Source organism: Wolffia australiana, chromosome 6 (assembly GCF_029677425.1).
Source record: "Wolffia australiana isolate 7733 chromosome 6, ASM2967742v1".
Lineage (NCBI taxonomy): Eukaryota > Viridiplantae > Streptophyta > Magnoliopsida > Alismatales > Araceae > Wolffia > Wolffia australiana.
Window position 1 is genome coordinate 3,216,420 of NC_135840.1, and position 27,781 is coordinate 3,244,200.

Genomic DNA, 27,781 nt, shown 5'->3' on the forward strand with positions numbered 1-27,781 from the left:
TAAAAACTCTGGAATCGACTCTTAACTGTCCAAAAACAGATCGACACTAGAGCCCCAAAAAGAGAGGGTAGAAAAGATAGAAAATAAAGAGGTTAACTGGAGGATTTAACAGCCAAGGAATGTGTCAAAGGCTAACCGCCAAATTATGTAAGGCTGATGGATGTGGCATATGCTCGGAGAAGAGAGAGAGCTTGCTCGGTGACGGCCCGGTGTCTGGCCAGTTTAACCCACTCGCTGATGGCGGCCTCGGCCTCGGTCCCAGAAACACCCATCTCAAGAACAGCTGCCGCCTCAGTGAGGTTCCCTTCAGCTAGCAATCCTTCAACCTTACTGATGACAGATTCGATCCCCTCACCAGATGTGTTGTTCTCTCTCATCTGCAAGCAGAAAAAATGGAGTTGATCCAAGTAATAGAGGAAAAGATCAGACTTTTTTTTCCAGATAAATGTTTGTGATCACATGTACTGATGATTATGATGATGTTTGTTGCTGGTGCCACTTTGGAGCCTAATAAATAAGCAAAAAATGGATTATTCTGCTATCAGATTGGTGATTTGGCAGATGCATACATCGATGGGCAAACTTATTTTCCATTCTAGTCTACTAATGTAACCATGTCCATGTTGTTAGTGACGTCAATGATACTGATTGTGTGTAGTATGATCACGGTGATTTTGATGATGATCTTTGGGTTTCACTATGAGGCACATTGTTTATCAGAACGATGAGCCTCTAATGAATTTTACTTAGTTTCAGCAATGAACATCGATTGGCTTTTAAGTCTACAATAAGTTTCACACTGTGTATCGTCAACTCATATGTACAGATGGGTTTGATTATATTTTCTTCCACATTGACGCACTAACCTTTAGAGCAGATGCAACATGGGCCACAGCATGCGCGAGCATGCCGCCTCCTCCGACAGGAATAAGGCTAAAATGTCGAAGAGTTCCCTTCAGAGAATCAAACTGCAAGGAGATTTCGATAAAAAAATGTTGGACTTCAATCATTAGAAGTTCATAAGGAAAAAGTAATCACAGAGTTTGATATTCGAGTGAGCATCAATCCAATGGAACATTGGTACAAAGTTAGAATTTTATCGAAGACATAAAAACAAATAACAATGATAAAAGATAGACTTCCATTTTTTTCCAATTCTTTCCTGATCGCATCCTTTTGGTCATCTATGGGAAATATTAAAAAAATATTCGTTTTAATAAAGAGGATACAGCAATGTAAGAAAAGAACTTTAAAACCCCAACAGCACACCGTTAGAGGACTACCAGGTACCTTTACCCTCGTTAAACCGCAGGGATATACTGTCACTCCCCACTTTGTAAGGGAGCATTAAGTAAAACTGTAACAGTCTATCTGCCTCTTTAAGGCGAATATAATGGGAATCTGATACAAGTAGAAATATCAATATTCGAAATTCATTATTTCTTCCCTAATGTCTTCCGAATTCGAAATTACAACTTCTAGATCTCTTCCGATCAGATCTTCGCGGATCGGGATACTCTCACCCCGAGGCTGCTCCTCCGCGATCGGCCAAGATCTTGACGATGCCTCTCGAATCTTCCAACTTCTAGTGACTCCTAGTTCTTGGGCGGCCCGACGAGTCGTGCTCCTCCCTCCGATCAGCTGTCGAATTCTCTCCAGCTGCTTCGGCCTCCCGACGTAACTGCCGAGTTACTTTCAAGAAAAAATCCCCCCTTTCATACCTGGACCTCCGTCTTATTTATAGGGAAATACCCTCGGGACTTTATTTAGTAACTTCTTGGTCAACGGCGTTAGTCAACAGGGCACCGATCTGCTCTGTGTTTGTGTTTCCTCTTGTATTTCATTGCATAGAACTTATCAATACCTTCCCCTTGTAGATCCAGCTTGTCCTCAAGCTGGAATTCTGGAAATGATTTGCGAAACCGATGTAACAACTCTCACGTGGCTTCGTTGATGGGGAGTTTGGTCCACTTGACTAAGACCTCTGTTCCGTAGGGAGTTTGCCGAACCTTAAGTATTTTCTCTGGATATACCTGCCATTCATATTCATCAGTCAGATAAGGGGGTAAATGTTGAGCATACTGGTGGGGAGACCCTAGTGCTCGTTTTAATAAAGATGCATGAAAGACAGGATGCAGTGAGGAAGTAAGGGGCAGATCTAATTTGTAGGCGACTGATCCTATCTTTTTAGTAATTTGGTAAGGCCCAAAAAACCTTGGACTCAACTTCTCGCACACCCTTTTTGCTAGTGATTTCATTCTGTATGGTCGTATCTTTAAGTAGACCCAATCGCCTTCCACAAATTCCTCATCTCGTCTATGTTTATCAGCTTGAATTTTCATTCTTGATTGCGCCTTTGATAAGTGCAGTTTCAAGGTTGTGAGCATAAGATCCCTTTCTACCAGCAGCTGGTCAATAGAATCGAAAGGGGAGGAAGTTGACCCATAGCGAACCAGTGAAGGTGGATCACACCCATATACTGCCTTGAAGGGAGTAGTCTTGATCGAAGTGATAGGAAGTATTATAGTTATATTCAGCCCAGTGTAGCCAATTCTTCCAATTCTTAGGTTTCTCTGAAGTGAAGCATCTTAAATAACATTCTAACCCTCGGTTGGTGACTTCAGACTGACCGTCTGTCTCTGGGTGGTATGATGAGCTGAATTTGAGTTGAGTGCCTTGCAGTCGATGTAATTCCTTCCAGAAGTGACTGGTAAACAGGCTGCCTCTATCTGATACAATGGAGTTTGGTATCCCGTGCAGTCTGACAATCTCCTTAGCGAATATTTCAGCAATAGTGGAAGCCGAGTATGGGTGCTTGACTGCGATGTAATGACTGTATTTACTTAAGCGGTCAACCACCACCAAAATGGAGTCAAACCCTTCCGATTTGGGTAAACCCTCAATAAAATCCATGGTGATATCCTCCCAGATTTCATTGGGGATTGGTAGAGGTTGTAACAGTCCTGCTGGTGCTAATGTGGAGGATTTTTGCTGTTGACATGTTGGGCATTGATTCACATATGTCTTGATAGTCCTTCTCATACCGGGCCAGGAGACTTGTTGAGTTATTCTTTTGAGGGTCCTATGAAAACCCCCATGTCCTCCCACCTTCGAATCATGGAATTCCTTTAGGATCGCAGCAATTAAAGAAGAGTTGGTCGGTAAGATGATTCTTCCCTTGTAAAGTAGTAACCCCTGGTAAATAGTGTAATTGGAATTTTGTTCGCTGCCACTTTCAATTCTTTTATAAATTTCTCCCAGCTTCGGATCATCTTTGACTTCTTGCATGAGTTTTATCTTGTCCAGCCAATGTGTCATCGAAAGTGAGAGGCACTCTCCTGAGATCTCTGGTTGAGAGCGAGACAATGCATCAGCTACCACATTCTTCTTCCCTGCCTTGTAATGAATATCGAAGTTGTATTCCAATAATTTTGACACCCATCGGTGGTATTGAGTAGGCACTTCTTTTTGCTCTGTTAAGTAGCGTAGGCTAAACTGATCTGTGTGTATAATGAATTTGTTGAACATAAGATAGTGCTTCCATTTGTTGACGGCCCAAACTACTGCCATGAGCTCTCTCTCGTATGCGGATTTATACCGTGTGGGGTTGGGAAAGGCCTTGCTGAAATAGGCTATTGGGTGGCCTTCTTGCAATAAAACAGCTCCCACGGCTATATCTGAGGCGTCTGTCTCAATGATAAAAGGCAATGAGAAATTTGGTAACCTCAATACCGGAGTCCTGGACAGGGCTAGTTTCAGACTTTCAAAGGAAGCATCAGCTTTTTCTGTCCAATGGAAGGAATTCTTTTTCAGAAGGGTGGTCAGAGGTTGGGCGATGGCCGCATAATTTGACACAAATCTTCGATAGTAACCAGTCAGTCCAAGAAATCCCCTCAATTCCTTGATAGTGATAGGTGTCTTCCATTGTGTTATTGCCTCTATTTTTTAGGGATCTGTGGACACTCCTTCAGCTGATATAATATGACCCAGGAAATCGACGAATTTACACCCAAACTTGCACTTCTTCGGGTTGATATGAAGCTGATTACTCGTCAGTAAGTCAAATACAACCTTAAGGTGTTGCTCATGTTGTTGGAAATCCTTGCTGTATATTAGGATATCATCAAAGAACACCAATACAAACTTCCTAAGATGTCGGTAGAAAATAGAATTCATAAGTGCTTGAAATGTTGCCGGAGCATTGGACAATCCAAATGGCATAACTTGGAACTCGAAGTGGCCATGATGCGTTTTAAATGCCGTCTTGTGAATATCACTAGGATGCATTCTCACTTGATAATATCCGGATTTTAGATCGATTTTTGAAAAGACCGTCATCCCATGCAACTCTTCCAGCAGTTCATCTACCATGGGGATTGGAAATCTGTTGGGTACTGTTAACTGGTTTAAAGCTCTGTAATCAATACATAATCTAAAGCCGCCATCCTTTTTCTTGACTAATAATGCTGGGCTTGCAAAGCAGCTATTGGAGTGTTGAATAATTTTTTATTCCAGAAGTTCTTGTACCAACTCTTCCAATACATTTTTGTGGGTGTGTGAGTATCTATAAGGTCTTTTATTAACTGGACTAGCCCCGGGAACCAGATGTATTCGATGATCACAATCACGGAATGGGGGTAATTCGGTCGGTTGCTCAAAAACATATGGGTAACATTCTCTTAACCAAGGCAGACCATGATCTAGAGAGAGAGCAAGTACCTCATAAGTTGATTATGCAGGCTGATCTTTGACGTCGTTAATGTAGGTCATTGACTCTTCCCACTCTTGATGAGCTTGATCAATGGCAAACTTTGTAAATCTCAATGCATTCAGCTCTGGGTCGGAAATAATAGTATGGACCTGCCCATCCACATAAAATTTGATCATAAGATGGTGATAGTTACAGTGAAACCACCCCAGAGTTTTCAACCAGGGTACGCCAAGAATAATATCACAACTCCCCAAGGGAAATGGAATGAAGTTTTGAGTGAATGTCAGCCCTTGCATTTCTATTGGGAGATTCAAACATACTCCCTCCGTTTGTCGACGAAATCCGTCACCCAAGGTAATGCTAAATTTATGATATGGTGTAACCTGTATCTTCAACTGTTGGATCACTTTTGGTTTAATGAAGTTGAAAGTGGCCCCACCATCAATAAGAATAGTCACTCGTTGGTTGTAGAGTCGGCCCCAGAGTCTGAAAGGAGTGGGTCTGGGCCCGGTGACCACCTTTGACCCTTGAATTGACATAAATTCTCCTCATATCAGAGGTGCTTCATCCAGCTGCATGAGGTCTTCCTCCGTTATCGGTTGCTCTTCTTCTTCAACATCTTCTTGAAGCATATATATACTCAATTTCTTTTGACATCTATGACCTGGAGTGTACCTCTCATTGCAATTGTAGCATAGACCCCTTTCTCGCCTTTGTAAAAATTCCTCAGGGGAGAGTCGAGTAAGTCTCTTCCTGTTTTCCTTCGGAGGTATTTCTTGTCTGATTGGGTTTGGTGCCTCTCTTGGGGGGTGTCTTTGAGCTGGACCTTCCCCTCTTCCTGCCACCACCGATCTCTGATAGTTATTGAGAGCTGGTCTTGGAGCAGGTGGAACAACTGGCGCCGGTTGTTCTTGTCCATCTAAAATGGCCAAGTTACTCTCTGCCTCAAGCGAGTAGTCCATAATGTCCTGTATGCCATAGGGACGATATTTGTTTACCTCTACGCGTACTTCAGGTTTCAACCCTTTGAGATACGCCGATTCTTGGACGTCTGCTGGTATATGTGATAAGAAAGCCACCAAGTCTTCAAACTCTGACCGATACTCTGATACGGTGCCTGTCTGTTTGAGATTCATAAGCTGAATGCAGAGAGTCCTTACTGAGAAATTGTATCTTTTTTCAAAGAAATGTCGGAATACCAGCCAGTTATCGAATCCAAAATTCTTCTCGGTGTATATAAACCACCCCTGTGCAGGTCCTTCCATATGCAGTGAGACTAACTGCAGCTTCTCGTCGTCGGTGAGTCTGTTGACTGAAAAGAATCTTTCAACAAAGTTCAACCACATCTGTGCATTGGCGCCATTGAAATAAGGCAAGTCTCCCTTGCGGTATACATTCTTTTGGTCAGAAGGATTGTCTTGAAGTGTCTGGACTCGATTGTACCTTGGTTCTCCCTCTTGGACTGGTTTAGGCGCCGAAGCTGGAATCGTTTCCAGTTTCGAATTCATAAGTTGGAGCTGTTGCATTATGCCGACCAGGATCTCCGCCGGTACAGGTACTTCGTCGCACATCGCCTTCCCTTTTTCCTTGCTGTCTTCCATAATGATCTTGGATAGCTTGCCCAAGCCCAAATAAATCTTGACCAATCACTGTTCCGCTATCGTTGAGTGCTTTCGTCAAATTCCTTGCCGATCTCGATATTTGGTACGGTTGATGCCGCGGATCGTTTGCTCTGATACCAGATTGATACAAGTAGAAGTATCAATATTCGAAATTCATTATTTCTTCCCTAATGTCTTCCGAATTCGAAATTACAACTTCTAGATCTCTTCCGATCAGATCTTCGCGGATCGGGATACTCTCACCCCGAGGCTGCTCCTCCGCGATCGGCCAAGATCTTGACGATGCCTCTCGAATCTTCCAACTTCTAGTGACTCCTAGTTCTTGGGCGGCCCGACGAGTCGTGCTCCTCCCTCCGATCAGCTGTCGAACTCTCTCCAGCTGCTTCGGCCTCCCGACGTAACTGCCGAGTTACTTTCAAGAAAAATCCCCCTTTCATACCTGGACCTCCGTCTTATTTATAGGGAAATACCCTCGGGACTTTATTTAGTAACTTCTTGGTCAACGGCGTTAGTCAACAGGGCACCGATCTGCTCTGTGTTTGTGTTTCCTCTTGTATTTCATTGCATAGAACTTATCAGAATCAAAATGAACATTTCTAGGGTTTTATTCCACTGCTCCCAGTGCAGCGGGTTCCTCCAGTTTCCTTGCCTTCTCTCCTCTGATCAGCCAAATGCTGACAATCCTGTTACTTCTTAACACTTACTTTTTATTCCTCCATTCGAGACAACTGTCCAAGTAAACAAACCCTATCCTCCACTTTGGTCGCCCCCTTGGAGCAGCCATTAGGCCACCTCAGCAAGAAGCCCATTACAAGGTTGCCTTCATTACTGCATAATCACCTGGCCCAATCTGCAAGGGTCGCATTTAACAGATTTATCTACACCCGAAGAAAGACCCTCCTGAATATGACCAACATAATGGGCCCACAATCCATTATCTTCTATCTGTTGCATGGACTACCAGTTAAGCAACCTGCCAGATGAGAATTTTAGGATCTGTCAAATAAAAGGGATATCTAGGGCCAAGCTCGGTGGGGCCCACTACCCGATTTTAAAATCGGGACAACAACGGCTAGTTTTTTACTAGCCGTTATGAACAGTAAATTAGCCCTTAAACGGCCTGTATATATACCTACTTGAGTAATAAAAAACTTGAACATTTTCTCTTAAATTCTGTTCTTTCTCTCTACTTCCTCTATTCTCTCATTCTCGCCCAAGAGTGTCTACACAATTCTGTCATGGTATCAGAGCAGGATCTCTGATCTTGCATTTGATATTTGTTGTTTTTTGGAGCTTAAGAGCATCCTACGGGAGGCTACCTAAAGCGTCCAGAGAATTGCTTCCGCTGCGTCTACACCATGACTGAGGAGTCAGTGAAGATTCAGGCCCCGGCCGTATCGTCTACATCATCTGGGCACCAGTTGATCGTCCCGGATCGATGGCTGACACATCTTCCGGTACTTGCAAAGTGCAATATATTCAATGGCCACAATCTCCTCCTGTGGTCAAGAACAATCCAAGCTGCCTTGAAGCCTCGCAATCTTCTACACCTTTTGACTGAAGATCCTCCAAACGAAGATCATCCAGACTTCCAGAGATGGACCATGGAGGAGGAATTCGTATTTGGTTGGATGCTTGATTCTCTCTCTTCAGAGCAGCTCACAAGGTACACATCATACGCGACTTCTAAAACTTTATGGAAAGCCGTCCATAGAAATCATTCTAAGAAGCATGACAAGACGAAGATAATTACTCTCATCGTCCAGTCATATACTCTCAAGCAAGGAGACATGGATGTGCTTACCTATTCCAATAAACTGAGAGACATTCACAATGAGCTGGATCATTGTCGTCCACCCTCTACTGATCCAGTGGCTAGAGCCCATGAGGCAACTAATCGCCTCTGTCAGTTCCTTAATGGTCTTAGACCAGAATTCGAACTTGTCAGGAGTCAGCTTTACAACCGAGAAGATGAACCCTCATATGACGAGGCTGAATCCAAGGTGATGCAAGAAGAAAGTCGTTTGAATTCTGTTAAAGGAGCCATTGAAGGTACAGCTTATATAGCAAAAGGTCAGCCCCAGCAGAAGGGAGATCAAGAAAAAACTAACAAAGAGGATATATTCTGTAACTACTGCAAAAAGAGAGGACATACCAAAGAGAAATGCTGGAAACTACATGGAAAGCCTCCCCACATTGCAAGAGCACATCTAGCCCAGCAGGAACAAAATTCTGGTAATACTCTTCCCTCAATGCAGGACCTCCAGAAGGTGATAGAGGAAATTCAAAATTTGAAGACAATCATTCACTCTGGTTCTGTCATCGGCTCCACCTCAATGACCAATACGGGTAACAATGATTTTTTAACACAAATAGCTTTGTTTACTAAGGATCTAACAACTGCTTGGATCCTAGATTCAGGAGCTACGGACCATATGTCATCTAGGAAGGAATCCTTCATGACATATGAAAAACTTGCTCCTGGGAAGCATGTACAAACTGCTGATGGAACACAACTTCCAGTAGTGGGAATAGGCAATTTGGCCATACATCCAATTGGCAAACTTAAAAATGTTTTACATGTTCCAAAACTGTTTGTGAATTTAATCTCTGTTCAACAGTTAGCTAAGATAAATGAGTATACTGTTCTGTTTGATAATCTGGATGCTTATTTGTGTCATAAGGAACTCGGGTGGAGGATTGGACTAGCTAAAGTCCAACAAGGACTCTACTACCTTCCATGCCAAAAACATGGAGTCTTAGGAGGAGATCAAACGAAAACAGTAGCTACTGCTACATCAAAGGAGTCACTTATGGCGATTCATCAAAGGATGGGTCATCCATCTTTCTTCCTCTTAAAACAAATGTATCCGCATTTATTCAAAAACTGTTTGATGGAAAATTTGATATGTGAAGCGTGTCAATTAGGAAAGTTTAAACGTACTACCTATCCACCAAGTAAATCCTACTCAACTAAACCTTTCCAAATAATTCACTGCGATGTTTGGGGACCCTCTCCACAACAGGATATACTAGGATTCAAGTATTTCCTACTCTGTGTAGATGACTATAGTAGATATACCTGGGTGTTTCTTCAGAAACACAAACACGAAGTGACTCAAAATATCAAGGTGTTATGTGCCTTGATCAAGAGACAATTTGGTGATCCAGTACAAGGACTTAGAACAGACAATGCCAAAGATTTCCTAAACAACGGATTACTAGAATTTGTTACCAGTGAAGGTATAAGACATGAGACTTCATGTCCTTATACTCCACAACAAAATGGAGTTGCTGAAAGGAAAATTGGTGATATAGTGGACAGGGGAAGAACTTTACTAGTGCAAGGAAATGTCCCAGCAAACTTATGGGGATTTGCAATCATGACAGCTACCCACTTAGTGAATAGACTTACTTCAAGGACTCTAGATTTTAAGAGCCCACTTGAGTTAGTGGAAATGCACTATCCTAATGTGTGACTAAAAACAGGATTACCTGTTAAAATCTTTGGGTGTGTTGCCTATGTATACAATCATACGCATAAACAGAATAAGCTATCTACAAAAGGTTTGAAGTGTGTATTTATTGGATATTCTGTTACTCAAAAAGGATACAAGTTATATCATCCAATTACTCGAAAGTATATTGTATCCAAAGATGTAGTATTTGATGAAACATCCTTCTACTACAAGCCACATGGTACTGAAGCTCATAAAGATGTAACTCAGTTACTCACCAGTAAAGAGACACCAACACCAAATATGGATACTGACCAAGAAGTACGTGTAGAAGTTAGATTACCAGAGAAGGAATTTGACGATTCCCTTACTGAGACAAATGAGATCGAACCTACGGATATGAATCAAACAAATGAAACAGGAGTCACAACAAGAGAGCTGGAAGGGATACACAAATTGACCCCATACCCCAAATACTATCAGAGGAAGAAGAAGGAAAAATCAACAGACCCTGTGGACTTGAGTGAAGGGGGAGAAAAAGGTAACATTACTGAAATTGAAACTGATAACCGTGGGATAGACTGGCCAATAGCCCTAAGGAAGGAAAAACGAACTTGTGTGAAACCTGTACCATATTCCATGGTAAACTATTTAAATTTTAAACAGGTCTCACCTGAATATAAAGTATTTCTCACTACAATACAAGACATTCAAATACCGAAATCCCCAGTTGAAGCCATGAAGAACATTAGATGGAAGGAAGCTATGGATGAGGAAATGAAGGCACTACTACAGAATAATACATGGGAGATAGTTAATCAACCAAAGGACAAAAAATCAGCGGGCTGCAGATGGGTATATACGATAAAATGTAAATCTGATGGAAGTCTAGATAGGTATAAGGCACGCTTGGTAGCCAGAGGGTATACACAAACATATGGAATTGACTATCAAGAAACCTTTGCTCCAGTTGCAAAGATTAATACCATTAGGATTCTTATTTCATTAGCAGTAAATCTAGACTGGCCACTAAATCAGTATGACATAAAAAATGCCTTTCTTAATGGAGAACTAAAGGAAGAGATTTATATGGATATTCCCCCTGGATATGAGGATCAACTAAGTCAAGGTAAAGTATGTCGACTCCGCAAGGCCTTGTATGGTTTGAAACAGTCACCCAGGGCCTGGTTTGGAAAGTTTGCCCAAGCAATGAAAAGCCTTGGCTATAGACAAAGCAATGGGGAACATACTATGTTTTTTAAGCTTCAAGATGATAGAATGATTACAATTCTATTAGTATATGTAGATGACATTATCGTCACTGGAAACAATCTTATAGAAATAGAGAATCTTGAAAAACGTTTAAACAAGGACTTTCAGGTTAAACAATTAGGACCTCTAAAGTATTTCCTAGGCATAGAGTTTGCAAGGTCTAGTAAAGGGATAATAATGACACAACAGAAATATATTCTAGATATTCTGAATGAAACCAAACATATGAACTGTCATATAAGCGAAACTCCAATAGAAGTTAATCACAAATTAACCACTAGTGAAGATGACCCTAAGGTCGAAATTAGTTCTAATCAAAGCATTGTGGGAAAACTATTATATCTCTCACATACACGACCTGACATATGCTATGCGGTAAATGTACGTAGTCAATTTATGCATTCACCTAGAAACTCTCACTTTCAGGCTGTTAACAGAATTCTCAGGTACCTGAAGGGAACACCAGGGCTGGGCATCACATACAGGAAAACAGGTAAGTTAGATCTTATTTTATACACTGATTCTGACTTTGCTGGCTCTCGTCTTGATTACAGGTCTACTACGGGATATTGTACATTCCTTGGGGGAAACCTAGTCACATGGAGAAGTAAAAAACAGAGTGTGGTTGCAAAGTCAAGTACTGAAGCTGAGTTCAGAGCAATGTCAAAGGGTATTGATGAAGCAATGTGGATCAAAAGCCTACTTGATGACTTAAAGATTACATATTCTACACCACTTATCATACGCTGCGACAACAAGTCTGCCATCAGCATTGCTCATGACCCAGTTTATCACGATCGAATGAAGCACGTGAACATTGATAGATTTTATATACAAGATCATCTGGAGCAAGGAATTCTCAGGACAGAGCACGTCAACTCAGAGGAGCAGTGTGCAGACATCTTTACAAAGGGTTTACCAGTTAAACAAATGCAATATCTGGTGTCCAAGCTTGGAATGACTAGTATACATTCCTGCACTTGAGGGGGAGTGTCAAATAAAAGGGATATCTTGGGCCAAGCTCGGTGGGGCCCACTACCCGATTTTAAAATCGGGACAATAACGGCTAGTTTTTTACTAGCCGTTATGAACAGTAAATTAGCCCTTAAACGGCCTGTATATATACCTACTTGAGTAATAAAAAACTTGAACATTTTCTCTTAAATTCTGTTCTTTCTCTCTACTTCCTCTATTCTCTCATTCTCGCCCAAGAGTGTCTACACAATTCTGTCAGGATCCTAGCAGGGATCCTATCATTATGTATCGTGGAAGAGATGCGGGCGGCAAGATCGTCGCCAGGGATAGAGGATGAGAGGGAGACAAGGCTGGAAGGATGTCGCCCAGAAAGAAGAGGTGGTGGAATGGGACTTTGCCGAGGAAGACAGAGAAAGGAGAATGTAAAAATGACTTTAGTATCCTTTTGCTCGGCTGCCATCCCAAGGGAAAACATGCAGAAGAGCAAATGATAAGAAAAATGATGCAAATACCTGTAAAAAGAGGGGTTGGGGATCGTGTGAATGATTCATCATTTCAAGCTATCGAGGTTACATGCAGCAGACATTATCAGGGACTCTTTCAGCCCTTTCGCAAGTTTAGTATTTCTATGAATGAAAAAGGAGCCGGAAGTTATGCAAAGTCATTGGGCACTAAAAAAAGCCCATTATAGTGTGCGACCTGACTTCCTTAGTGGAGGAGCTGATGGATCAGCTTGTTACCAGTTCTTTGAAGCAGATCTCCAAGCTCAACTCCAATTCATGCAACTTCCATATTCTCTGATACGGCTCCGATGATCCATCAAAATCCTTCAAAATGATTCAACAAATCCCAAATGGTTGTCTCAGTTGTCGCCATGAAAGAGGAAGGGAGAGTAAGGATGAAGACAAGGATAATCGGCTTAGTAGACTGAGATGTCCCAGGGCCAGGGCGCGTGAGGGAGAGAGAGAAAGAGATAGAGGGGGAGGGGGGGGGGAGTCCTGGGGTGTGCATCACGTGTGCATCACTGGTGCGCTATTATGTTCCTCTGGTTGATTAAACAACGTAACCTAGAAAATAGTCTTCTCCTTCGCGGATCAAGAAACTCCAGCAATTCAACAATGTAATTCACTAAAAACTCAATCAAGAGGAGTACAACTTGATCAAGAAAATGTTCACAATTGGAGAGATATATGGAGGAACAGGTAGAGAGGAAGGACAGCTCCTCCTCTTGTAGACCTCAAGCTGCCAGGGATGTAAGATTGCCTTCCTATTTATGGGATCAGATTGGTTCTTAAAGGGTAGTTATGGCCCCATGCTAGGCTGCTGCTTTCTTGAACACCCATCCTGGCATCATATCATTCTTAGTCACACCAAAGAATCTGTTACCAATCCCAACTCCTATCGGGGGCATTCTGTTATGAGGCCAGACATAATAGCCAAGAAATTGTTATATCAGTAGCTAATACGTACAATACGGTTTGATCTTGACCAGAACAGAGATTGGATAGAGGGATCCGTCAGTAGAGGCAGGATGAGTGAGAGAAATCAAGAAATGAAAGATTCTTTTCCAAAAAAAATCAAGAAATGAAAGATAGGATAGAGAGCCATGCCTCATCGACCTGGCAACTCCTCTGGATCTTGAGCATCTCCGGACCAGCCACTCGCCTTTGCGAATTCAGGCAAGGTTCTTCCCCGCAGTCTTGCAGGGAAAGGTCTCATTTATAGAGCCTCCTTACGAGCCCAAAAAACACATTCAAAGTGGTTCCCTTCAGAGGCACTTCTTGCCCTCTCTTTCTCAGGTAGTCTCAAGAGAGGTTGGTTACACATTAATATGCATGAAATGGTTCCCTTGGGAATAGTTCCCTTTATATACATGAAACCCACAACTAAAGCGGCAGATAAGAAGCCATGAAATTGGCTGAGAGATCCACCCAGAAAGGCTCAGGTACCCATTTGGGCCTATTGTCAATTTATTTCTTCTTCTTTCTCTCTCTCTACCCTTTAAAAATCTTACCCAATGGAGACGCGAACTCTATCAGATGCCTTCCAGATGCATGATGTCCACTAGGATTTTTGGGAATGTTGAACCAAAGAACCAGTTTCAGCCCATTCCCAACTGTTGAGCATTATTTGGCCCTCTCTATGTTTGGCCCTCTCTATATTTGGCCCCTTCTATCTTTGGCCCATTAGGGCCCCCTATATAAACCCTTGTAATCACTATTCTCACATTAAGAGAATCATTTTCTTGTTTACATGGTATCAGAGCCCTAACCCTAACCCTAATCTGGGTTCTTGGGACTCTCCTCCTCCTGCGCTCAGATCTCAGGCAGCTCTCCGGCCAGCCTGATCTCGCGCACCGCCATTGCCCTCTGCGCTCAGCCGTCGCCCTCGCACAGCCGCAGCTGCCGCAACCCGCGCGCAGCATTCTTCGGCCGCGCGCAGAGCTTTTACGGCCGCGCACAGCCGCGACAGCCCCGCACGCAGCCGCGCACAGCCGCACACGGCCGCGCACAACCGCAACAGCCGCGCACGACCGCGCTCCGCCACGCACGGCTGCACACAGCCGCGCACGGCCGCCCACCGCCGCGCACGGTTGTCTTTGCTTGTCTTTGGCTGTCCTTAGCCTCCTGCACGCTTGTCCGGCCTGCCGTCCGTGAGCTTTGCTTCGACTGTGGGCGTTGCTTTGACTGGGCCTTCATCTGCCGTTTGTGCTGTCCAAGCCATCTCAGCACCTCTCCTTTGGCCAAATCTCAGCAATGACGAATCCTATTGCTGCTGCTGAGTCACCTGAAGCTCCGACCTCCTCGGTTACGCCAAACTCGACGCCGGCTTCGACGCCACATGCACCTGCGGCGCCTATTGAGTCGGGAAACTGGTCTTCCTCCCCAGGACCTTTCTCTTTGCCTCGGATGCCGCCAGATGGCATGTTCACTGGCTTTAATCTGTTGCAATGGCGCCAGTACGTCCAAATTACCCTAAAGGGGCGTCTCATGCGCCACCTTCTGGAAGACGGACCTCCTCGGACCGATCCGAAGTACTACGATTGGCTGGATGTCGAGGGGATTGTTCATCGCTGGCTCTTGGACAGCATTTCACCCAGCGTTAAGGGTGAATTTCTGTCCCTGGAGTCGGCTAAGGCAGTCTGGGAAGCGGCGCTTGAGAGTCACTCCAAGAAGCATAATATCGCCACTTTGTATGAGTTGGTGCATCGGGCCTCCAATCTGCGGCAAGGGGACCGGACCATTATGGAGTACAGTACGGAGCTCATCTCCTTGTGGAATGAGATCGACCACTACATGCCACCAAATCCTCACTCGGTGGATCGCAAGTACACTCTTCAACTTCGGGTGTTCCAGTTCCTCATGGGACTGAACCCGGAGTATGAGTCGCTACGGGCTCAGCTAATCCATCGGGAGAAGGAGCTTACCTTCAAGGATGCTCTTCGCAGTGCCAGAATTGAAGAATCTCGCTTCCAGCAGGTGCAGACCCCGGTCACGGCACTTGTAGCTCAGTCCTCTCCGGCGCGCCCATCGACGCATTTACACCACCCGGTTCTTTGCCGCGTGGTCCGACTACTCGGTCTGAGGAGTCTCCAAAGGGTGATCCCTCTCTCTTTTGCAATTATTGCAAGAAGCGGGGCCACTCCAAGGAGACGTGCTACAAGCTTCAACGGAAGCGCGTGCAACAGAGCAACCTTGCTACCGTCGCACCTTCCGTCAGCCAAGTGCCTCCTCCGGGTCAAGTGCCTATGCCATACGGACTTCTTCCCACTGGTGCCTCGCCCGCCGGCTTTACTCCGGAAGAGATGGAACGCCTCCGCCGCTTGCTTGATCCTCCAGTCGTGGGCTCATGTTCCTTGGCCCACGCAGGTATGTCCACCGTTCTTCCTCCACCCCCATCTCCTTCCGACAATCCCTCTTCATCTTCCACTTGGCTTCTTGATTCCGGTGCCACCGCTCATATGACCCCTAATCCAAGAGCTTTTGTAACGTATGAACCCGTTTCTGGATCCTCTAAAGTCAAAACGGCCTCCGGCGATCTTCTCACCGTGGCGGGTATTGGTCGTGTGGCCGTCTCTTCCTCTATGCAATTACCTAAAGTTCTCCATGTTCCACGCCTAACTCATCATCTCCTTTCCTTGTCGAATCTTGTTCGCGATTTGAATCACGATCTTACATTCTCACCTCATTCATGTTTTTATCGTGATAAGGTGTCGGGGAGGAAGATTTCCATTGCTCAGGAGCATGAGGGGCTCTATCTTGTTCGACCTTCTTCGCCTTCTTTTGCTGTTGCTGCTACGGCAGTCTCTCTTTCGGCTTCTCACGAGCGTTTGTGGCTTCTTCATCGACGTCTCGGCCATCCTTCCTTTGCTACCCTTTATCGTCTCTTTCCAAAACTTTTCCAAGGCCATTCTGTGGACCAATTTGTTTGTAATGCTTGTCGAATTGCGAAACATCATCGCACTTCTTATCCTATCTCATCTTCTCATTCTTCCACTCCTTTTTCTCTTATTCACACCGACGTGTGGGGACCTTCCCCTATTCACAGCACTTCCGGATCTCGATGGTTATGCATCTTCATTGACGACGCAACTCGTTTCACGTGGGCCTATTTCTTAAAGAATAAATCGGAGATATCCCGTGTTATTCCCCAATTCTACTCACTTGTTCAAACTCAATTCTCTACATCCATCCGTCGCTTCCGCTCCGACAATGCTAAAGACTATGTTAATACCTCGTTAAGCACCTTCTTTCAAGACAAAGGCATTATCCATGAAACCTCTTGCCCATATACACCCCAACAAAATGGCGTTGCCGAACGTAAATTCCGTCACATCTTTGAAATGACTCGGAGCCTTCTCTTCCATATGCATGTGCCCAAGTATCTTTGGGGGGAAGCCGTCTCCACCGCCATCCATCTCCTTAACCGCCTTCCGTCTAGAGTGCTTGATTTTTCCACACCTATTGACCGTATTCAGCATGCCTTTCCCTCCCTATCTCTCCGAACTAATCTTACCCCTCGTGTATTCGGATGTGTTTGTTATGCGCCTAACCATCGCCTTGGTCGTGATGAACTTGACCCTCGTGCTGTGAAATGCGTGTTTGTTGGCTATTCCTCCACGCAAAAAGGTTATGTATGCTATCATCCACCCTCTCATCGGTTCGTCATCACTAAAGATGCCACTTTCGATGAATTTCTCCCTTACTATTCTTCCTCTTCTCCAGAGCCACCTTCATCAACACCCTCATCCGATCCACTTGAATTCCTAATTCTCCCTCAACCATCTCCTCCGTTATCCGTCTCTCGTCCATCCTCTCCGGCCCCGCCAGTCGTGTCTCCTCCAGAAGTTGTGCCTCCCGACTCGCCTCCAGAAATTGTGCCTCCCGACATCTCTCCGGCCCCCATCTCCGTCCCTCATGTGGAGCCTCCTCCTGTCCCGGCTGCTGAATTCTCCTCTTCGGCAGCACCTTCTTTGCCTCCACCACTTCCTATCCGCCGATGCCCGCCTGAAAAACGCTATGGTATTACTCTCGCTCGTCGAAGACCTCGGGTTGTTACGTCCTCTTCCAATGCCCCGCCTCAGTCGTCCTCCCCACCTCTAGAATCCTCATTAGCCGTGCTGCCCTCTTCACGTTCTTCTCCTCTCTATCCCTTAGAGGCATCCATTTCGTCTCACCGTCTCTCACCATCCTATCATGCACTTCTTACCTCACTTGATGCCACTTCCCTTCCGAAGACGGTGGACATTGCACTTTCATTTTCGCATTGGCGTCAGGCTATGGAGGAGGAGCTTCGTGCTCTTGCTCAAAATGAGACGTGGGATTTGGTTCCTCTACCGGCCGGGAAGCATCTAGTGGGTAGCCGTTGGGTTTATGCTGTGAAGCATAATTCCGACGGTTCTATTGAGAGGCACAAAGCTCGGGTTGTGGCGCAGGGGTTTACTCAGAAGCATGGCATTGATTATCAGGCGACATTTGCCCCCGTTGCCAAGCTGAATACGGTGCGGATCCTCTTGGCTCTTGCTGCGGATCGTGGCTGGACTTTGCAGCAATATGATGTGAAGAATGCTTTTCTGCATGGCGATTTGACTGAGGAGATCTACATGGCATTACCTCCAGGCTATACTTATTTAGTGCCGTCGTCTCCGAATTCTGTTGTCTGTCGCCTGAAGAAAGCACTATATGGCTTGAAGCAATCTCCTCGAGCGTGGTTTGGTCGTTTCACGACGGCCATGAAGCGCCGTGGCTATCGTCAGTGTAATGGAGATCACACCCTCTTCTACCGCCATTCCACGTCAGGGGGAGTCGCTATTCTGCTTGTGTACGTGGATGACATCATTATTACGGGTGATGATACGGCGACCATTACTGAGCTGGCCATGTATCTCTCGTCGGAGTTTGCTATTCGCCATCTTGGCCCGTTGAGGTATTTTCTTGGCATAGAGGTGGCATATTCTTCGAGCGGGATTTTTATTTGTCAGAGAAAGTATACGGTGGATCTTCTCTGCGAGCTTGGAAAGGAGGATTCCAAGCCTATTTCGACACCGATTGATGCGAACCATCGACTCGGTGCCGACGAGAATGAGGAGCTTGCTGAGCCCGGACAATACAGAAGACTTGTGGGCAAACTGATTTATCTCACCCACACTCGTCCAGACATTGCTTACTCAGTGGGTGTTCTGAGTCAGTTTATGCAGACTCCTCGCAAGAGTCATCTTCATGCTGCTCATCGTCTCCTCCGGTTTCTGAAGGGCACCATTGGTCGTGGATTACTATTTCATCGTCATACAGGCATGCGTCTAGAAGTCCACACTGATGCTGATTATGCAGGCTCTGTCGTCGACCGACGGTCCACATCGGGCTATTGCACCTTCTTGGGCGGCAACTTGATTACGTGGAGTAAGAAGCAGAAGGTGGTCTCCCGCTCGAGTGCTGAAGCGGAGTTCCGTGCTCTGGCGCATGGTCTTTGCGAAGCACTTTGGATTACCAAGCTCCTCCGGGAACTACGGTGTCCAGTTAGCTCTCCTGTCCAGCTGTTCTATGACAACAAATCGGCGATTAGCATTGCTCATGATCCCGTTCAGCATGACCGTACAAAGCACATCGAGATTGATCGTCATTTCATCAAAGAGAAGCTTGAATCGGGAAATTTTTGCACGCCATATGTTCCGTCCGCTGAACAGCTAGCAGATATCTTCACCAAAGGGCTTCATGCTCCTCGGTTTGAAGAGCTCTGTTCCAAGCTGGGTGTGGAAAACATCCACGCTCCAGCTTGAGGGGGAGTGTTGAGCATTATTTGGCCCTCTCTATGTTTGGCCCTCTCTATATTTGGCCCCTTCTATCTTTGGCCCATTAGGGCCCCCTATATAAACCCTTGTAATCACTATTCTCACATTAAGAGAATCATTTTCTTGTTTACACCAACAAATATTGAATCACAAAAAAATTAACTAAGTATTTCACTTCGAAATTGGGAAAAATATATATGCTCAAAAAATAGATAGTCTTTCTTCCATTCTTACAATGAGGTCCATGGTAGTGACAAAAAATAGATATGCTCAAAGAAGAGAATATCCAGGACATCGGGTCACCCTGAGGTCTCAGAGGGTTGACATGATGTCACGATCCCCTACGCATATCAGGGATATCGTTGTCATATTACAAGTCGGATAACTTCCAGTTAGACAGATGTCATCCTTCCTTCAGAAAGGCAGACAACAAGAAGTAGGCTGCTAAGCAGGAAAGAAACTGGACAGGGGCTGATTTGGAAAGAGACATTGTCTCTTGAGGGTTACAGTCGCCAATCTGGGCCTATGACTGCCATTGTTCTTCTGATATATTGATAAGTTCCTTTAAAGGACTCATCATAATAACAAGGGATGGCGTCATCATCATACACATGCAGGCATTATGTATCTGGCATGTGTCCTTTGCATGAAGATTGACAGGAGGAAGGTTGTGGAGGATCAGGCATTCTTTCAAGATTGGAACAGTCACTGCAGGAGGAAGCTTGGAGACTCTCCAGTTCCTGAGATAGGAAGATGCCGATCCAGCTCAATCAAAGCATTCTACGAGAGGGGATCGATTCAGCTAACTCTCTTTCTATTTGATTTCAGTAATATTTACTTCCTGCAAGTAACTCTACGGTGAAATATAGTCAATTTAAGGATATCCTATTTTTGGTATGTTTATGGAGAGGAATCTCTTTCGGTTTTATTACTTATCTATGTTCTTGAAACAGAATCATTACACTATCTTCCAATTTTCTCGTTCTAGCATTCTACTTATTATCGGTTATATGTCACCGCAGACGCTTCTAGGACACACCTAGCCATTATAATCGACCGCTGTAACTCCGTGTGGATATATTGTCTCCGTTTAGCAAGTAATGAAGTGTGATTCTTTTACTCAATCTATGCGACCTCAACCATCTCTGCATCTTTTGACCTCTGTCACTACTATTCGCCATCTTCCCCTCAAAAGACCATACTAGATCGAGACCTAAAGCATGGCCTCTCTCACATGATTATACATCGGCAACAACATTCTGATAAGGTCCCTCTAAAGACCTATCATGAGACAAAGAGGAGACGCTGTCATTTCACATGTGCAGCACGTATGACCTTTGAATAAAGTTGGTGGGAGTCGCAAGCTTTTAATAAAAGGAGAGGAGCTTTCTTCATTGGACGTCATCACTTTTTAAGAAAGCAGCAGTTGGCAAGAGTTGGAGATGCTCCATATTGTCAATGAGGGAATACTGATTACGCTCAGGATTCTCTTACCTATATCATGCTCTTGAGTAGATTATAGTCTCCTTGAATTTTCTTTTCTGCTGTTCTTGGAATGGTTCCTATTTTTAGAAACTTTCGCGGATCCATCTCAATTTTTGCAGTATTGGATTGTTCTTGCTTTGAGTACTGGTTGACACATCTTGATATCAACATTTCATGCAGTTACACTTTCCACACACAGCCGTTATTGTGTAAGGGCCAGGCTCTTAACAGATTCACAACACGTTGTCCAAAAAAACATGGGAAAATAATGAGGAAGATGAAAATGAAAATAAGGACAATGCCAAGAAGAAGGAACGAAAGCTCCTACGTTACCTCCATGTAAACCTCTGAAAGGATACTCGGATAAAAACAAAGAGAGGTCAAGCACCCATGAGTAACAAGTAAATCATGTAAGGCGACTATATAATTATCAAAGATAGGAAAATTCGTCTGGGTGGCATTAATAGAGCAGGATCTCATCAGAGGCATTGAGGTGCAAGGGCAAGGTATCGTAGAGCCAGAGATTAAAATTGTATATTTTTCTTCTTTTCAATACTGATATCGATGACTAAATCACCAGAGAATAAAGATCCAAAGCACAATCCAACATTTTAAAGATAACAATTGTGACTTCAGAGGCAGGGATAGAAGAACAGCAAGGTAGGGAGAAACTCCTCCCCAAGTAATCATATTTGGGGCAAAATTGGGAAGTGTTCATTCAAATCTAAAATATTACATAAACTACCCTTTTAGCTGTTTTTCAAATAACAAAGTAGTCACATTCCAATTTAGTTTTTTCATGATAACATGTTTTATTGTATGTCCTGAACACGTACTACAAAGTATCACTCAACTTTCCACAAACGCTGGACATATGTTCCGGTTTTCAGTAAGTGTTTGTCAATGTATAACCGAAGGAAAATAGGAATTAAAATTAAAAACGAAATTTATGTAACGAATAAAAAAGGAGGCTTATATTTGCTTTTGCGCAGTTATGAAAAATTATCATGCACTTCCTTAGGACATAGAAACAAAGAAGCCATGTTAAGGTTTCTGATGAGTGATTAGCTGAATAGGGTAATGTATGCTGCACTGACCCCAGTAATGTATAAAGAAAATTTGAGAGAAAGGATGTCATAAATCTGTTACCTTCTGACGCAATTGTAACAAGGTCTGCGAACCATTTGTCATCGTATCCTCTGGAAGAGAAGCAAGAACTAAATCCAAAAGTGAGTCTCGGTCAACGCCCACAAGTGATGACTGGAGGGAGTCGATTTCTGCCCTAATTGGCAACCCTTTGGACAACGCATTTTCCAAGGCAAGTGTCCCCTACCAAAGAATATTCATGCATTTTCCAAGGCCAGTCACAAATGTGTCGAAGGAAAAAAAAATTCGTGGAAAAAAGACAGGAAATATAATAACGCATGACTATTAAGTTAAAAATAAGAAACCAAAAGGAAAATAAGAGTCTAGAATTCACCAAAGCAAGTTTGTGAATGGAGGAATTTAAACGAGCCTCTTCGGATCTAGCATAAAACGCCATACACAAAGCTTGTATCTGTCATGAAACATTGAACACAAACATCTTAATCATGTAGAGGGATTGAACTACACAAATTAATAGGAGGTAGAGCCTCGCTCATCTGGAAAGCTGAAAATACAAAGGCACGGGAGATTTTTACATTAAGATTAGCCTCGCTCATCTTTTCCATGTGACATGCTTTCTCTTTTACAATAGCTGCAGTAAGCTCCGCTTTGCCAAGGTCCTGAATTTTTGTTATCCTTGACTCGATTTCTTCCTCCTATAAACAGGTTAATCAGTCTCTCCCAGGAATATCTGGTATTCTTTGTTTAGGGTTTAGAGATATACCTTCCGTTTCAGCTCTAGTCTCAGATTCTCTTCCGCTTTCTCTTCGAGCAGTTTTAACGCAGCTTCTGCCTTCAACCTCTCTCTATTCAATTCCTGGAAACCAAAAGTTCAATATCCTAGATAAATATGACCACCGATTTCAGGTTATCTTCCTTCTTTTCATTGAAAATATATCTTAGATGAATAAACGGAAAGGATATCAAGATAGATATAACGAGACATTTATTTCTGTGCTGGGAAATTAAATGTTACAGAGATTTTCAAAGTAAGATATCAAAAATCCGAAATAAGGTTTGCCAAGAGGATGATGATGACTCATCATGATCCTCATGATTGATTTTCACCGAGATGATGAGTTCATCACAATCACTGTTCTATATCCTTGAATTGTTGACCGGAGATGACAACTCATCATCGTTCTCTCATCACTTTCCCTTTTTTCACTCTTCCAAATGACAAGGGATGATGACGAGTCATCACTGCCCTCCTCATTCTTCTGCAAGAATGACGATAACTATGATGATTTTTTCCTCTTCATTCGGGATGCAGATGAGAATGATGACGAGTTGTTCCCATCATTGTCACCTGTCAATGTCTGTGAACCCGAATCCAAGGAAATATCAAGAGGAAATACCTTGTCAAGAATAGCTGCCTCTTCTGCGTACATCAGCTCCATTGCTCTGGCATCACGCAGCTCTTTCTCGTATTTCTCCTGAATGAATTTACAATGTCTAGGATTTCAGAGCATTACTGGCAAGAATCAAAACAGATCAATAAAACACTGAAAATCTATTTTTTTTCCAAAACGACCAAACCTTCATTTTCTGTTTCTCCAGAGAAAACAATCGGTGGTCTGAATTGGCTTGCCTTTCCTCAGCAGCATGAATAGCATCTATCAGATCAAGAATGATTTTATGATCCTTGGGAATATCTAATTCCACTGGCTCTTCACGCGAAACCTACTCACAATTTCATAAATTCAAGAAAGAATATCAGAGGTTCGTCATTGAGTGAAATTCTTTTAAAGGCAATGCCATGCACACCTCTTCGTTTTCATTTGACGAAACAGAGCTTTCAGGACTTTCCAAATGAACTGGCACTGCAAATATTTCTTCGTCATCTGAATCCACGCTTGAAGGCGGACTTATCTCTGCTTTGGGTGAGGCATATTCCTGCCAACCGATGCATTCACACCATGTGTTGGTAAGAAAATTAAAAAAATAAAAAGCTGAAAATAGATGAATTATGGGAAAAGGAAAAAGCAAATGTGAGAATAAAGATGGTCCGTGCAAGAGGAGATGAGGATGAGTTCCAAAGGCAGTACCATGATCATTAATTAAACATAAATAATCAAAATATACCAAATACTGTTTTTGAAAAAATATACCAAATATAAAATGAACCACGTAGATTGAACACAAAAGCTGTTGCATGATCTGATACAAATACTTCACACGAATCAAAATATGAGATACAATTAAGAGTGATCACAAGTTATAAAAGCCGGTGGTGCAGATTAAAATGAATAAAAATATGGACAGAAAATAAATGGTTGTGAGATTATGATATCGACCACGAGATATCAATAGAAATCTGAATAAAATATAAGTCGATAAGCTAATCTTGAACCAAATGTAGGAAGTCGTAATTGAGCGTAGGGCTCCAGAAGAACAACGCAATGGAGTACTTGAAGAATGAAATTATAGAATGTAGAGAGTGGTAGGGCGACAGGAAGAGCCTATCTTCCTAAGGAGTGTGAGATCAACTAGAGAAAACTGTAAGGAGTTACGTGAAGTGGGGTCAGAATCTTATTTACACAAAGAAGATTACTAAGCTTGCAGAGAGAAAGGAAAGCCCCAAAGAGGCTCTATAAGAGATTACAAAGATGGTTATGACAGGCCAAATCAGAGGGAGACAAATGCGTTTCATACTTATCATTAGGGAAATACACTAGTAAACTGATTATAATCCAAAAGCTATGCAGATTCATCATTAGCCTTACCCTTAAACAGTTGCTTCCTAATATAGTAAACTCTACTTGTCTCCCATCTGTCTTCTTGTTCTTAAATGGATTAGACTTCCCGTGGCCCCCTCAGAATGTTTGCTTGAGAACCATAAATAAAGGAGAACAACCCGGTGAGACCATAAAGTGCATTGCTTTCATTTAATGACTGCAGTGTTTTTCATTCCAGACTTCGAACATCACGAACCCCATAATGTTTTTCCCCAAGCATTACGTTTTAGGGATTCATTTGACGAAGACGCCATACAATACAACAGATAATCCACATGATCATTACCTAAGTGAAAAAAGACACTTTCCGAGAAGATTAGTTTTGAAAGGTACCATACAAAACTACTCGCAGGACCCAGCGCTGCTAAAAAGGAAAATATAGCCTTTTCTCTCTCACGACTTATTTGGGATTGATAGGTGAGAGGTACAGAAATCCCGTGTATCCTTCAGTGGAGAATCCAAGGATTAAGTCATCGGTATTCTGAAAAAAAAGAGGGCAGAAAAGAAAATGTAGTGGCAAAATCAAATTGATGAATGAAATGCACCCTAGAGACAGCTAATTTGGTGTGGAAGACACTCCCTAGGAGGTCCAGGCGCTTATCTTGGAGACACAGTAGAAAGGACTAAGGAAGGGAAGCTGGAGAAGCAATGGAAAGGTCGACTCCCTATGGGAGATGCTCCCAAAAGAGGGGCTGATTTTGTACTTGAGACGTTCCCTGGTAGGTATAAGTGTTGATTTGGGCCTGTAGCTGGCACGGGTTCTCAGTTATCTTCCTATTTTATCATTCTATCGTTCTATCATACTCTTTTTCCCCCAAAAACCCATTAATCATTGGAGACCTAATTAAGGTCTCTATTATAAGAGGAGGGAAGGGGCACCTAACCGTAAAGAATTAGACAACAAGAAATCTAAGAAAAATATCGAAATATTTCAGACATTATCTCAATAAATATCTACTTCCCATGCGATGATAATATGATTGACATGTAATGTGATCAACAAACGAAGTGACTTAAATATATACTCCGGAAATCCCGCTGGATGATAAAAAATGAGTTTACAAACCATCGAATATTCAGCATTCCACTTTAGGCACTTTAAATATAACTCCAATTAAAAAATCTTCAAAAATTCTAAATAAAGAACAAAAGCTTGTATACACGAAGAATGATTAGAGAGTCTTCAGCATATCCAAACTTACCTCTGAAACATCATCAGGAATCTGGCCATGGCCTGGGACATTGTTTGGTAAATTTCCATCCAGTAGTTCTGCACCCGAATCCCCATCCATTAAATGTGGGACATCATGAGGTTCCTCGGAAGAAATATCAGGAATCTCAATAGACGAAACTTCTGAAACCGTCTCGTCCGCATTCTGTGACACCCCATCAAGAGAATCAAGTGACTGACTCTCATCCTTTTCAGTATGGGACAGTTCTTCATAGTTTGATTGAGGCTCGGATATATTTTCTTGATTCTGCAAGGGAACCTCCTCTCTGGCAGAGAAAACATCCCTTGACTCCTCATTCGAAGCCGCCTCTCCACCATTAGCTAGAGATTTGGGCTCAGGATTTGGACTTTCGGTGTCGGGCTCAGGCTTCGGGCTTTCATATACAACTTCATCTACGGGGACTTTAACCTGATATTGGGAATCCACCTCTTCTGCTGAGTTTTGAGAAATCTCGGTGTTCTGTTTCTTGGACGGTTTTTCATGTTTAAACTGTAAGTTTTCGATATATCCAGTTTGATAAGCTGCTGCCAATGCAGATCCGGCCAGAAAAGTTCCGATTGCTATGTTTCTGAGTGAGCTCCCTGATCCTTTGGAAGTATCTGGTTTTGCTGGAGATGAAGATGAACATCTTGAGGATAGAAAATAGGGAGTCTGTCCATAGGCAAAAGAAATAAGAGTCTGATCAGAAGAAAAAAATGACACACCTCGTCTCCTTGGTACTTAACCAGGAAAATTACCACAACTCCGCATCAATGAACACAAAAGTGAATAAAACTCGGGTATAATTCACCAGAAACTGAGAAGAATATGTTTCGAAGAAAAAAATACAAAAAAGGTGGATAAAATGAAGTATGCGACTGGTTTGTTTCCTAATGAACGCAGAGAACTTTAAATCGGTTAATCAGCAGGTAGGCATTCAGAGGTTTATTCAAGCTAACTTTTCTAGCAAGCGAGGAACAAGTTATGAAACATGTTTCTGCGGACTCCAGTTGTTCTAAAGTGAAAATTCTTAATCTTGCTGCCTTAAATTCTTCCGCATCGTTCTTGTAAGTTGGGGATGAAAAGTGCAGAGAGATGTTTCCAAAGATTGACGCATAAAAATTAAATTACGACCAGACATCAATAAAGGTTTAGAGAAAATTATCAGAAATTACTTGCGCAGCAACCCGAGTCGTAGATGATTTAGAAAATGATCTGGAAGTCGACAATCCGGAGACCAACCTGACCATGCAAAAGCAAAAAATTAAAGCTCAAGTCGGGAAAGTCGATAAAATGAACTTCAAAGATAAGATGAACACCTTCTCAGCATCGTTCCTGAGAATTCGGGAGAACCCTTGATCGTTCAAAAGATACCGATTTGTCGCTCGAATGAAAGATGCGATCTTTCCAATGAAAATGAGGGTTCTTCGGGCCTCCCCAGGAGCTTGGAAATGGTGGGTGGGAGTTTGTAGCGCGAATTTGTCCCCCAAATGACCGCTATGGGAGCGAGAGATTGAACTTGAGTTCAGAATTGGGTCAAATATTTTAAGAGTTAACATATAAGTTATTTTCCTGATGGGTGAATTATCAGAGAAAGACTTGTTCATAGTAATTTGAGGACATAGCATGTTAGGAATCAACGTGCATTCTTTTTATCTTAGGACATTATATGCTCACCGTTAAACAAAAGTTAATGGTGGGTTTTTTAATCAATAATCATAATGATGTGACAAAAATACGATATTGGTGATTGTTGACGCCACTTCATCAATAATTGAAATTAATTAAGAGTACCCACATAGAGTCATGTGAAATAGCATGATTAGAAAAATGTACCATACCTAATTTCACAAATAGTAGCTAATCCATGGCATT

The 27,781-nt window shown here is 43.0% G+C and overlaps 1 protein-coding gene across 1 annotated transcript; it reads right to left on the minus strand.

Annotated features, from left to right (window-relative positions):
- LOC144704165 (MICOS complex subunit) lies at positions 1-27,429 on the minus strand. Its single transcript, XM_078576451.1, has 12 exons — positions 27,226-27,429; positions 27,082-27,148; positions 25,898-26,578; positions 23,725-23,853; positions 23,497-23,640; positions 23,316-23,393; positions 22,682-22,774; positions 22,494-22,613; positions 22,292-22,369; positions 21,961-22,140; positions 867-968; positions 1-377 (listed from the first exon to the last, which is right to left on the minus strand). The coding sequence occupies exons 1-12, from the start codon at positions 27,234-27,236 to the stop codon at positions 144-146; spliced, it is 1,917 nt and encodes a 638-aa protein (XP_078432577.1). The 5' UTR covers positions 27,237-27,429; the 3' UTR covers positions 1-143.
- Between the last annotated feature and the right edge of the window lie 352 nt (positions 27,430-27,781).

Coding starts and splice junctions, on each gene's coding strand:
- LOC144704165 (XM_078576451.1), bottom strand. Junction 23,394..23,496: donor TGGAGAAACAGAAAATGAAG/GTTTGGTCGTTT, acceptor AAATTCATTCAG/GAGAAATACGAGAAAGAGCT. Junction 969..21,960: donor TGTTACAATTGCGTCAGAAG/GTAACAGATTTA, acceptor ATCTCCTTGCAG/TTTGATTCTCTGAAGGGAAC.